General features: G+C 55.5%; 1 protein-coding gene across 1 annotated transcript in view; it reads right to left on the bottom strand.

Moving 5' to 3' along the window:
- MYO5B (myosin VB) overlaps positions 1 to 12,636 on the bottom strand; it is a 177,626-nt gene that overhangs the window by 74,594 nt on the left and 90,396 nt on the right. The window contains exons 7-11 of the mRNA XM_023750796.1: positions 10,501 to 10,644; positions 8,921 to 9,002; positions 6,948 to 7,055; positions 5,749 to 5,858; positions 805 to 1,070 (exon numbers count right to left, since the gene is read on the bottom strand). Of these exons, the coding sequence (XP_023606564.1) occupies positions 805 to 1,070; positions 5,749 to 5,858; positions 6,948 to 7,055; positions 8,921 to 9,002; positions 10,501 to 10,644 (710 nt within the window). The remainder of the gene's footprint in view (positions 1 to 804; positions 1,071 to 5,748; positions 5,859 to 6,947; positions 7,056 to 8,920; positions 9,003 to 10,500; positions 10,645 to 12,636) is intronic.

Genomic DNA, 12,636 nt, shown 5'->3' with positions numbered 1-12,636 from the left:
ATGAAGACCCCCGAGGACTTTCTCTGTTATTAGCTTAGAGGGGGCAGGGCCTGGATCATAGAAGTGCACGGGGTGGGGCGTGGGGGTGCGACCCAGCACATCTCCCTTCCCACAATTCCACGGGGACCAGAAAGAACCTCAGACTGGCTCAAAACTTCATGCCACACTACGAGGACTACAGCGCAGACGGGCTGTGATCTGCAGTCACCCAGCGAGCTGTGGCAGCAAGGAATCCACGCGTCTCCCCAGGCCTCGCCACCACACGTCTGCCGTGCCTCTCCCTGCAGAACAGGCTGCTGTGAGTAACAGCGGCCCTTCCCACCAGGTTAGAATTCTGACGGGAAGAGAAACCTCAAAGAACGAATGAACACACAGCCCAGACCTGCCCGGTGCCGGCCAAGATCACAGCATCAACATGACCACCGTGACTGGTGGCCTGGGGAAGGAGGTCGGGTGGTAGATGTAAATGAAGTATAACTGAGAACAAAACCTGGGTTTAAGTTCACAGTAACTTCCAGGCTGAGTTGGGTGAGACACTTCCCCCTCTGGGCTGTTTCCTGGTTGTAGAAACGTACCTACAGGGGGAGCTACTGGTGTTAGGACAGGATCTGCTCCCCCTCGGGACTATCCTCCACACTGTGGGACACCTAGCGCCCTGGCCTCGGGCCACCCCAGTCACCGTGACAACCAGAAACGTTGCCCCCCATTGAGAACTGCCAGGGGGTCTCCAGGCCGGGCGGCTCTAAAGCGCCCGCAGGAAGACACCAGGCCCCCGGGAGGCAGGGCAGGAGTGGGGGCACCCACCCGTAGATGTCTAGGACGCCGATGAAGGAGTGCTGCTTGAGGGCGGTGTGCAGCGCCTTGTTGACCTGCTCCACGATCCAGCCGAACAGCTGCGCGTAGATGTGCTTGGCCAGCGCGTTGCGGGCGTTGACCACCTGCTGCAGGGACATGGTCTTGACGTAGGTCTCCGCCGTGGTGACCAGCTTGCGGTGGCACAGCCAGTGCTCCATCTGGCTGTGCTCCACCCCCAGCAGGCGGCAGAAGGCGCTGAGGTGCTCGTCCTGCGGCTGGAAGACGCACAGGGGTGGGGTCAGGAGGGGGATGGGGTTCCGGAGGGGCGTGGCGGACAAGCACCCCTGCGTGCCCTCACCCCCCTGCCCAGGGGAGCATGGGCCCCAGCGCTCCAGTCTCACCAACACTCCGCTAAGTGGAGAGGACAGCTAGGGCCCGAAGAGTGTCATTCAAGCTGATCATGACCCCTGCCACTGACCAAATGATCAGGGCGTTAGCCAACAAAACTCCCCCCTTTCCTGTCCCCTCCTCCACCGCCAGCTGGCTGCAGAGGGATTGGTTGAGAGGACACCCCGACTGCAGGGAGCGGGTAAACCATTAGGAGCGAGGCGCTGGGGGCCAGCAGGACCCAGTGGAGGCCGTGCCACCTGCAGAGCTCTATGCGCAGGGCCTGCCCTCAGCCGGAAAGAATCCGCACTGACCAGCGAGGCTCTGAGCGGCACCGGCACCGGGTCTCAGCTCCGTGCCAGCAGCGAGCCCTGAGCCGAGCCTGCAGGACAGCACCTGTCCGGTCTTCCAAGCAGATGTTCTCTCATCTTAGCGCCAGGGCCACTAAATCACATGTCACTGAACTTTACAGTCTTAAAGCTCAGGGGGAAAGTGAATCCAAGAGGAAGCTGGACAAATGGCTAAAGTATGGGACTGGTTTTGACCTGAAAAATCACCGGGAACACGACCTGCTAATGTCAGAAGCTGAGAGCTGGGAAAACAGGACTTCCTCCAGCCTAAGTCCCTTCCCCCCCACCCCCCACCCCGAGAAGCCCAGCCCTGCAGCCGTGCAAGGTCTCACCCAGGAGCCCAGGACCCCTCGACCCAGAGAACCCAGCTGCTCCGTTGGCTGCACTTCATCCCGACCCTCCCTTCCCCCAGCCCCAACCACACCACCGGCCTGAGTCACTGAAACCAGATGTCCCACAGGGACTTGTCTCATTTCACCCAAGGTGCATGTTTTTGGGGCACTTGGGGACCCCCGGAAACCCCGCTTTTCCTCAGAGGTGCTCCATTATTCATCCCCCACCTCACTCCACATGGGAAGTGACAGCCCAGCCGTGAAAGGGAAGCCGTGAGAACATGCCGGCCGCCTCCTAATGGCCCTGCATTGCTGGTGGGACTCCTTTTCGGACGAGGCTGCCTAGCAGGCTTTGCATGAGGGCTACCACTTCCCTCTCAACACTCCATCCCCAGGCTGTGCTGTTTCTCCTAGGGATATTTAAAATCTAAGCAGAACAAACACAATTACAAAGCAACAGAATGCCAGAGGAGAGAACCTCCCCAAATCATTAAGGCCCAAAGCATGTTCTATGGAGCAGTAGTTACAATAGTTAATTGGCTTTTAACAAAAGGGGAGGGTGGGCGACATCAGGTCAAACACAGCTGTGCTGGTTTGTTAACCTGTAAGCACCAGGAGGCAGACCCTGCACCACGCACTTCCTGGACGCTTAGAACCCAAAGAGCCCTCGCTTTCCCACGAAATGGCCTAGAGCAGTGATGGCGAACCTATGACACGCGTGTCAGAGGTGACAGGCGAACTCAATTTTTTGGTTGATTTTTCTTTGTTAAATGGCATTTAAATATATAAAATAAATACCAAAAATATAAATCTTTGTTTTACTATGGTTGCAAATATCAAAAAATTTCTATATGTGACACGGCACCAGAGTAAAGTTAGGGTTTTTCAAAATGCTGACACGCCGAGCTCAAAAGGTTCGCCATCACTGGCCTAGAGCCAGTGGTCGGCAAACTCATTAGTCAACAGAGCCAAATATCAACAGTACAATGATTGAAATTTCTTTTGAGAGCCAATTTTTTTAAACTTAAACAATATAGGTAGGTACATTGTATATAGGTATATAGGTATATAGGTAGGTACAAAGAGCTGCATGTGGCTCTCGAGCCGCAGTTTGCCAACCACAGTGGTCGCGAGCCACATGCGGCTCTTTGGCCCCTTGAGTGTGGCTCTTCCTAAGCCTTAGGGGTACCCTAATTAAGTTAATAACAATGTACCTACCTATATAGTTTAAGTTTAAAAAATTTGGCTCTCAAAAGAAATTTCAATTGTTGTCCTGTTGATATTTGACTCTGTTGACTAATGAGTTTGCCGACCACTGGCTAGGATTAAGGTTCCCAGGAAAACACCTTGGGAATGGTCACTCTAACCCAGTCCTCCTCATTTCTCAGATGTGGCCCGGAGCGCCTCACCCAGCCACGAGAATCGGCGTGGGCTGGTGGGTGTGGAGAGCCCCGTCTTTTCACTCACTCAGCAAGTGGGGTTGCCATGGCCACTCTGCACGGACCCCCCACCTGCTCGCTCCCTCCCCCAAACAGAAAGCCATCCGTGGCAAAGGGAGGTGCCTGGGGGCTGCCTGGCAGGCAACAGGTTCCGAGGGGGCAAGTGTCCGACTTACTCATCGGACCTATTTCCAAGAAATTCTTCATTGCCGGGCATAGCACTGCAGCTGGATCCCGACATGCAGACGGCCTGCTGCAGCCATGTCGCCGCCCACGCCTGCCCTCAGGCGCCTCCCCTCCCCGGCAGCTCCCAGGTGCACGCAGTGGAGATGGGACGGGTTCCCACCCACCGCAGGGGGGTGTGGCTCCCCCTGCGTGACCCTCTGCTGACTGTTGATTACAGGTGCTAACTGAAGCTGATGTAACATCATGCAATTACATTTAGGCTTAATTAAATGATGTTAAATCCATTAACCAGAGCCAGCAGCACAGATCGCAGATTAGGTTTTTGGGCCCGTGTGGCCAAATTCAAAAAAGCAAATCGCCTCTGGCGTCGAAGTCACTGCAAGCGGCTGCATCTCCCAGGCAGCTCTGGTGGTCGAGGACCACGGTTCCTGCTGTAATTAAAGATGAAAGCCAGCGAGCAGAAGGCACACTGTGCACGGATGGCAGCGTTTCCCTGGGAGGCCCACCCCTCACCCCCGACCCTGCGGAATAGACCACAACGCATCTGAGAGGGGACCCTCCCTGCATCCTCTTGGTGAGGCGTTTCTCCGGCACAGGCTGCGTGCCCAGCACTGTGCCAGGCACCAGCGGGGGACGTGAGGCCAGGGGAGGGTGGCCCAGGCCTAGGGACGGGCAGTGTGCAGGGGAAGTTCACTGGCTGGGCCTGGACTTGGCTTTGTGACCTTAGAAAGGAGTGTCCTCTCTCTGGGCCTGTGAAGTGAGGAGGATGGCCCTGGGGTCCACTCTGGCTCTAACCACATGATGATGGTCGTTAAGAACTGAACCGTGGGCCCTGTGGTAAGGCAGGTGCATCACCCCCTTTGCAGACGAGGAAGAGACCAGGAAGGTTAAGGAACGATCAGTAAGAGTCAGATCCAGGATTTGAACCCTGGCAGTCCTGACTCCCAGGTCTCAGCTCAATTAGTTCTCTCCATGGCCTCTAGTTGGAGAATAATCCAAGACTCGCCAGACCCGTGGTCAGCAAACTGCGGCTCTCGAGCCACATGCGGCTCTTTGGCCCCTTGAGTGTGGCTCTTCCTAAGCCTTAGGAGTACCCTAATTAAGTTAATAACAATGTACCTACCTATATAGTTTAAGTTTAAAAAATATGGCTCTCAAAGAAATGTCAATCGTTGTCCTGTTGATATTTGGCTCTGTTGACTAATGAGTTTGCCGACCATTGCGCCAGACCATGGGCCTGCGCTCAGAAGCCTCCAACTTGCAGTTACCTCCAAGGGAAAGGGCCTGCTGTGCCACGTGGTACCCAGACCTCTGTCTGTCAGGGGTCCTGCCCCCTCCTCACACTTGGCACCTCCCAGGACTTGGCGACAACTGGGCCTAAAGGAGGCTGTGATGACCCCACACAGAGTCACTGAGTCACGGCCAGGACATCAGTCTTGTCAGCACAGCCCCACGAAATACCTGCGAGCACGGCACGGTGCTGTCCGTTCTGCTCCGGCACCCACTCCACCAGCTGCCCAAGGAGACATGCTTTTATGACCGCACACCGGGTACCACGCTGGGCACCAGGAAAGTAACAGTCATCGCGAGCGTGTATCAAGCGCCTTGCAGTGTGCAATGCCGTCACACGGATGTCTCAATATCCCGCCCCTGCTCTCAGGATCTCAGCAAGTGTTGTCAGCTGTCCTATCTCCCCAATTAGCTTGTTAAGCTCCTTGCAGACGGTTACCGAGCGTGGAGCCTAACACGCCTTCACAGCCTTCCAGAATGGTCCTCAGGCGGGAGCTCCTCGCACTCGTGGGCTGATCACATGGGCAGCATTCCAGGGACCTCAGGGCACTTGCAAACCAAACCATCAAAAATACTGAGGCCCGGCCCATGGCTCGGTCGGTTAGAGTGCTGTCCCCATACGCCAAGACGGTGGGTATACTCCCCGGTCAGGGCATATATAAGAATCAACCAGTGAAGGCACCAACCCAATGCCTGTCTGTCTAGCTCTCTCTCCCTCTCTCAAAAGTCAATTACATGTACTGAATAGCCACTACATTCCCTGCCCTCCGTGATAGACATTTGATGGCAGCTGATTTGGAAAAGGATTTGTTCTTTCAAAACACTATCAGCAAGGGACCAGAAACCAATTCTGGGAAGAATAAATAACCTACGAGTGCCCTCTAAACGCACAGACGCGTTTCGGTCGTGTGGAACCGCGAGAACGGGGTGAGCTGCGGACATCTGCCTCCGCGCTGGCGTGCGACTTACCGATACGCTGCAGGAGTCATCCTGGCGCTCGGCCTGAATCTCCACGTTTCCCAGGTGCAGGATGGAAGCGATTATCTTAAAAATGCTTATCTGGTGGGACTCTCTCACTCCTGGGGAAAGAAAGAACAAATGACACTCAATCTCCACAGCAGGATAGAAAGGGCATTTCACCTTTTTACGGGCCTTTTCATTTTTTTTTTAAAGGTTTGATTTGCCTTTCTGGGCCAGTGACTCCTAAAACGATTCCAACTCCTCACCAAGTAATTGCCACTCACACAGCACAGCTCAGAGGGCACCGGGCTCCCCGACTGAACGGGCGCGCCTCCGCTCTGACCGCCCTGATCAGACCAGAGGGGTCACGGCACCATCTTCCCGTCTCCAGGAGCAAAGGAGGGGCAGCAATCTGCAGGCTCATTTTGGACTTAGATTTCCACCACACGCTTCGCGGGTGTCGTTATGAGTTTAATAAGAATGGTCGTTTATCTGCCGTCATTTTCCTCCCAACACAATCTCCTGCAAACATCTGTGGCACCATCCAAAGTGCCGACGGGGGAAGGGGAGGAGAAACGCCCGGGAGAGCCGTGACGGCTGGGCGGCCAGGGAGCTGCTGCTGCTCCCCACGCCATATGCTCCCTCACAGGGACAGGCACGCACACCTTCCCGAGCCACTGTGGCAGCAAACGCCGTGTCACATTTATGTACGCGGCTAAGTTGCCAAAGACATGGATAATCTCGTACAATGTTCACTTCGCTGTCAGCCATTATCCCGTCTCCTTAAATTGCAAAATATTTCAGAAGCAGAATAAAAGTTACGGAATAATGCAATGAACACCAGTCGACCTACCGCGCCGTTGAGGAAATAATACAGTTGTTCCACATATTCTTCCCCAGCTGCAGTTAATTTTAAGGCATTCATTTATCAGGCTGAAAATAAGTCAGTGACACCTATGTTCGTGTCCTAATAGGATGGAAACCTTTGCTCATTTAGCCCAGAGAGCGGTGCACCCTCAAATTCCCACTTTGAGGACAGGTCAACAAGAAGCGTGGGTGCCCGAGAGCTGGGGCGGGAGAAGGGCGAGGAGAGACTCACTGAGGACAAGAGGCCTCCCCGCCCGCTGACGAGGGTGGACAAGCCAAGCGGACATGGCCATGCTTTTCTCCTCCCCATGAAAGGAACCCTGCGAGAGAGAGCTCCTTACCAAGGAGGGTGAAGGCTTGTCGAGTCTTCTCAAAGTCCTCCGCGTCGTCCACGCCCTCGATGGACGTGTCTCCTCCCTGGGACGTGTAGAAAAAGTCCTCGGCACAGGCTGGGGAAGGAAGGAGCGAGGCATCAGACACAGGGGGGCGATGGGGGAGGGCGAGCTTCACCCCCAGTTTACCCGCAAATGGTGAGTCGTGGGGAGCCTGCTCCCTTAGTAAGCCACCCCAGACCCGGTGACATCCCCAGTCCACGTCGAACCCTTTCCCACATTACCTGACCTGACAATGACAAGTGGAGAGAAAACTTAAATAAGGAAAGACAGACAATGACACCCACAGCCAGGATGAGGTGTCATGTTTGTGTAAAACGGTTCTGTGGCGATCAGGGAACGGACAAGATGAGCGAGGCAGGGGTCATTCACCGCGGAGTAGAATTTGCCCCAGACTTGTTTCTAAAAGGGGCCTAATCCACACAGGCAGGTAAGATGTGCGCCCACCTGGAATCCCAGGCTCCCATGACCTTCAACGACCTTCGCCTGAGCATCTCTCTGATAAAGGAGGGGCAGCGATGTGCCCAAGGGGATATGCATCTTTGGTTCGTTTGTTTTACTAAGTTGGAGCACCTCTGAGCCACTGGGCACATGGACAAGGCTGGGACCCTTGCTGTTTGCTCTCATCCCCCCGCTTCATTCCTCTTCAGTCCGGCCTCGGGGACAGCCAGGGGCAGCAGGTGAGGGCCAGGCTCGGTCCTTGGCAGGGGGAGAAACGGCCACCGCCCGGGAGCATTCGCACCGCGGGGCCGGGAAGCTAGCATTTAAGGCCACAAACACACATGATCAAAACCACCCCGAAAAGCACGCACATTTCCCACACACTATGGAGCACCTTCGGGTGGTACAACCCTGCCCGGGACTTAGTATCTCCACGTGTATAATGTCTGATGTCGACATTGGCTGGTTTTCCTCCTCTGAGCATGTGCCGTGGAACACGCATCAGTTGAACATGCCTAGATGCCCCAGTCCTTCCTCAACACCTGACTTTCCAGTTTGACCTACTGGCCACTTCTGAGTCTCCCTCCTTCCTCCACTCTGACTGGGTCTAACCTTCAGCGCCTGCTGGCTGAGGCCTGTTGCAAAAGCTTAGCCAGTCTCCTGCTTCTGCCCCGTCCCTGGAACAGCCAGAAACTCGCTCCCCCGGCTCTCCGTTAAAGCGCGTAGAGACCCCTCCTGCCCCGCTGCCCTCAAGGCAGAGGTCAAAGGCCCTCGAAGAGCCTGCTGGGCTTTTCTTCATGAAGTGGCCTCCCCTGTTCCACACTCAGGCCTGTCCTTTCCCACCTCTCCGTCCCAGCTTCCTGCTGCCATTCCTCAGCTCACCCCTGTCTGCCCCTTAAATGGCCCTGCTCACCTCTCCCTCCTGGTCGCTCCCCATTTCCCACCTTGTACCCCGTGCTCCACGCCACTGAGCTTTACCAGTGCCTCCGCCGGTGCCAGGCCCAGCTAGGAAGCAAACAGCTCAGTCCCCAGCCCCCGCCTCACACAGCCTGAGCCGGAAGCATCAGGCGACACCTCTGCCCAGGAACGAGCGCCTAGGCCAGGCGTAGGGTAGGAAGGAGGGCTCCCTGGAGGAGCCGCTCACACGCTGGTGCCTGGAGGCGCTCGAACGGGAGAGGAAAAACGTGGACCCTGAACTCACTCACAGGCTCAGCAGAGGGAGATCCTCTGGAGGAAGTCACTTCAGGCCTCTGTGCAGGGACAGGCTCAGTCCCTCACATCTCCCCGCGCTGAGGGCTCTGGCACAGAGCGAGCGTGCCAAAGGCTTGGTGAAAGCACCAGGTCTCGTTTCCCTGTAGACTCGCCTTTCAGAGCACCTCCTGTGAGGTGTGTCCCAGGCCTACGTGGAGGCAACTGAAGGTGCACGCACCTGCAGCGCAGCCCCCCTGCCCCCCGCCAGGGCGGCGACGTGGTGCACTCACTCAGGGCGAGCTCCTTCAGTTCCGGGAGGCTGGCCGCGGCGCAGAGCTGGTAGAAGATGTGGTAGTTCCTCTCGTCGTCTGCCTGGAGGACAAAGGTCAGCAGTTTTAGGCTGGTCACCCCCAGGAGCACCCCCTCCTAACCCCAGGGTGCTCCGGTGTCAGAGGTCAAGACTTCTCCTCCACACCTGCCCCTCAATCCCACCTCCGATCTTCCAGCCTCTCAAGTGGGGCCTTCTTCCCACCCGGGGGGGTTTCCCCTCTGAAATGAAAATGTTATTTCCTTTTCCCTGCTATGAACATCATTGCTATTCCGCACACGGAGCGTCTGCCATCAGCACCCACTCAGCCAGCCGTGCTGCCGGCTCCGGCTGCAGAGACACACCTCCCGCTGTGGGCTCCTGTCTCCTCGGGAGGCCTGGGGCCGAGGAAGAGCCCGCTCTGGCCCACCGCCAGGCTGGGCAGCAGGAAAGGTCCCCGAGTGAGGCAGGGCTGAGGGCACATTTGGGCCAGACCTGCCCTAAGTTGGCACTGGTGTTGGCATCGGGTTGGTGGTGGTGTGGTGGTGGTGGGGAGGCCCGAATGAAGGGAGCCGGGGGGAGGAAAGCTCCCGGGTGCTGAGGGGAGTCTGGCAGAGCCCGGGCAGCACCCCACCCGCACCCCGTGCAGCGGGCTGTGTGCTTGGCTGCAGGGAGATGAAGACCGTGGGGCTGTCTAGTCAAACCTGGGAGGTGGAGAAGCAGCCTCGGCAACACAGGGAAAGAAAAGCGGCCAAGCTGGCTAAGGAGACCGGGAAGCCATTGGCAAGAGTCAGCGTGGAGACGGTGCCACGAGACACGAGCACCTGAGGCCTCTTTTGATGTCCCCTCTGGAGGCGGCTGAAATGCCAGGGCCAGGAAGCCATTCCCCCCGGGAGAGTGTGCGGCCGGCTCACACCCGGGCACAGACCAGCGTCTCGGTCCCGGGATGGGACATGGAAAGGAGCTGGAGGAGGCCCGTTCTCCTGCTGGGAGCCGACTGACCTCCACCAGAGGCCGGGGGGAGGCAGAGGAGCCACCCAGAGGCCGAAGAGCAGTGGGAAGAAGGGAACGGAAGGCGAGCACAGAAATGAGGAACCGAGTCTGGGGAGAAGCGGGAACCCCATTAATTTGAAAAGGAAACTGGGTTGGTTTTTGCCTTTTATATAATCTGCCAAGTAGGAAGGTTCCCGGGCGAGCTCAGCCCCATAGACGCCGTGTGGCATCCCCTGGCCATGCCGCTGGAACCCACCAGGACTCCTTCCTCGCGGCCCCTTCGGGGTCGAGCACCGGCTCGCACCTAAGGGGCACTCAGTATGTGTGTGTTGACTGAATCTGAAAACAATACTCACTGAGAAATAACTGGTACCATGTTTTCCAGGCATGATGCCTACAGCACTTGAATGCATACTTACTGATGGAAGGAGAGAAATAAAACCAAAAGAACAAGCATCTCCCATTCCAGGCTCAGAGGGTGAGTTGCTCTTTGGATGCAGGGTGTGGAGTCGGGGAGCAAGTATCAGCGTCCATGGGGAAAACATACAGAACGGCCCGTCACCCCCTCACCTGGAAGACCACCCTGGACTTCTCCAGCAGGTAGGTCCTCATGTTGGCCCCGATGATGTGGTACCTCTTGTCAAAGCCAATCTGAATATACTTCCCAAAGCGGCTGCTGTTGTCATTGCGGGTGGTTTTGGCATTTCCGATGGCCTGTTCAGAACAAACAAACGAAAGATGTGCAGGACGAGGAGGGCTTGCCCGACATCTGGGGAGCGCTGCTGAGGGACACGCCCGCTTTACCTCACCAGGCTGCGTCAGGGAGTGACAGGATGGATCTACACGTACTTTTAAAGTATAAAATGGTACCCACACAGGGAAGAGGTTGTATTATTACTACCAAACCCATAATCCCTACTCTGGGAATGAAGAACTTCCAACGTCTGTGTGTGTGAAGAACCTGCATGTCATTCTTTGGCTTTTAAACCCAGGCTGGGTTTTTCTGGTGACTGACCTAGGAAACATGTTGATGCAGGAGGGAAGCAAGTCCAAATGCTATGAATGATACAAACCCAAGCTTTGACCATCACTGAGTCCAGAGTCCAACAACAGAGGCAGATACGATGCAAGCAGTTAAAACTTGGAAAAGGAGCAAATGATAGAAGCAGAAAATTACAGAAGAAACTCACATCACTGATGAACATCAGAAAAAGACACACGACCTCAGCGGTAATCAGAGAGCGGCAGGCTAAACGGACAGACCAGAGTGGCAGTAACCAAGGGCTTTGAGACTATGAAATGAGGATGAGGCTGTAAGGAAAAGGAGACTCGCACACAGCTGGTTCAATGTAAACTGGACCAACCATCTGGGCACATCGATAAAACTGAACACCCAGGCCCCTACAACTCATCACCGCTACTTCCAGACAGTACCTAGAGGCTGCATGTGGCAATAAAAATATAACCTAAATGTCTACCAATAGGGGGAAGAGACACATAAAATGTGGAACAGTCATACAATGGATACCATAAAGCTGTTCAACGAAGTACATCAGAGCATGATTCATGGATAAATAAAAAGACGTTGAGTGGCAAGCATTCACGAGATGGTGGACAGCATGTGGCTCCATGCATGGGGATCACGGAACAGGCCTCTTATTTGCATGCACACATATGGAGTAAAATAAAAGTGGACTGGAACGTGTCATTTCAATGTAATTGAGATTATTCAATAACCAGGTACCTACTGTGCAGCGTGGGAACAGAAGGAAGGGAGCCATTAGCCGGGCCCAGCAGACTGAAAACAGCTTCACGTGTCGAATGAAGTGGATGTTAGAGGGCGACAGACTTTTACCCCCAGGGGAGGAGACGGGGATCTGACTATAAATGTAGCGTGGGCAAAGGGGCAGGGGTAGGTGAGAGCATGGACACGTGTGAAGTGGCTAGAGTATGTGGACACATGAGAGAAGCCAAGAGGAGATGGGATCAGCAAGGGATGTTGAGGCAGATTCTTATACAGGTTAATAGTTATAGGCTTTCTTGTTTCTTTATCTTTGAAAAAAAAATTCAAGCCCTGAGAATGTGCATAGTAACTGGTCTTAGTTTCTATCCATTTCCCTAACGGAAACCCTGGCCTCCTTTCTTTCTCCCAGGATTTTTTTTGGGGGGAGGTACCCTCTGTGGCTCCCACAGTTGTATGCCAGCAGACTCGTCACCCCAACAAGTCACGGGACCCCGTCGGCCTGAGCTTGGGTTCTGCCCCGGCTCTAACTGTCTCCTGATTACCAATGGCCCTTTAATCAGTGCTGACTTGTGAGCAAGTCGCTCCCGGGCTGCTGATAAGCTCTTACACAGAACGGGGTCAGAGAGCTCTGTGCTGACACCGAATCAGGCCAATCCGTCCTCGTATCACTTTTAATTCGAACAACTGCCACTTGGCACAGCCCCCGGGGAACTCGGCCTCCTCACACCCGCTCTCTCCCGGTCTCCCCGGGAGGCGCTGCCGTCGCTGGGTTGTAGACATCATGAGATGAAGACAGGACCATAGCCCGCTGCTTCGTGGGGAGGAGCACTCCTTCCCCGGGAGGGGCAGAGCCATCAGCCGTCGGCTGTCCCCTGATTAAGACGGGCCTGGCTTTGCCATGACCCTCTGAGGAGCCACTGGGCTCCCTGGACACAAGGACCCGGCTAGACTCTAGACTTATG

The sequence above is a fragment of the Myotis lucifugus genome, unplaced genomic scaffold, assembly GCF_000147115.1.
Source record: "Myotis lucifugus unplaced genomic scaffold, Myoluc2.0 scaffold_16, whole genome shotgun sequence".
NCBI lineage: Eukaryota > Metazoa > Chordata > Mammalia > Chiroptera > Vespertilionidae > Myotis > Myotis lucifugus.
This window is presented reverse-complemented; position numbering and strand designations above follow the sequence as displayed.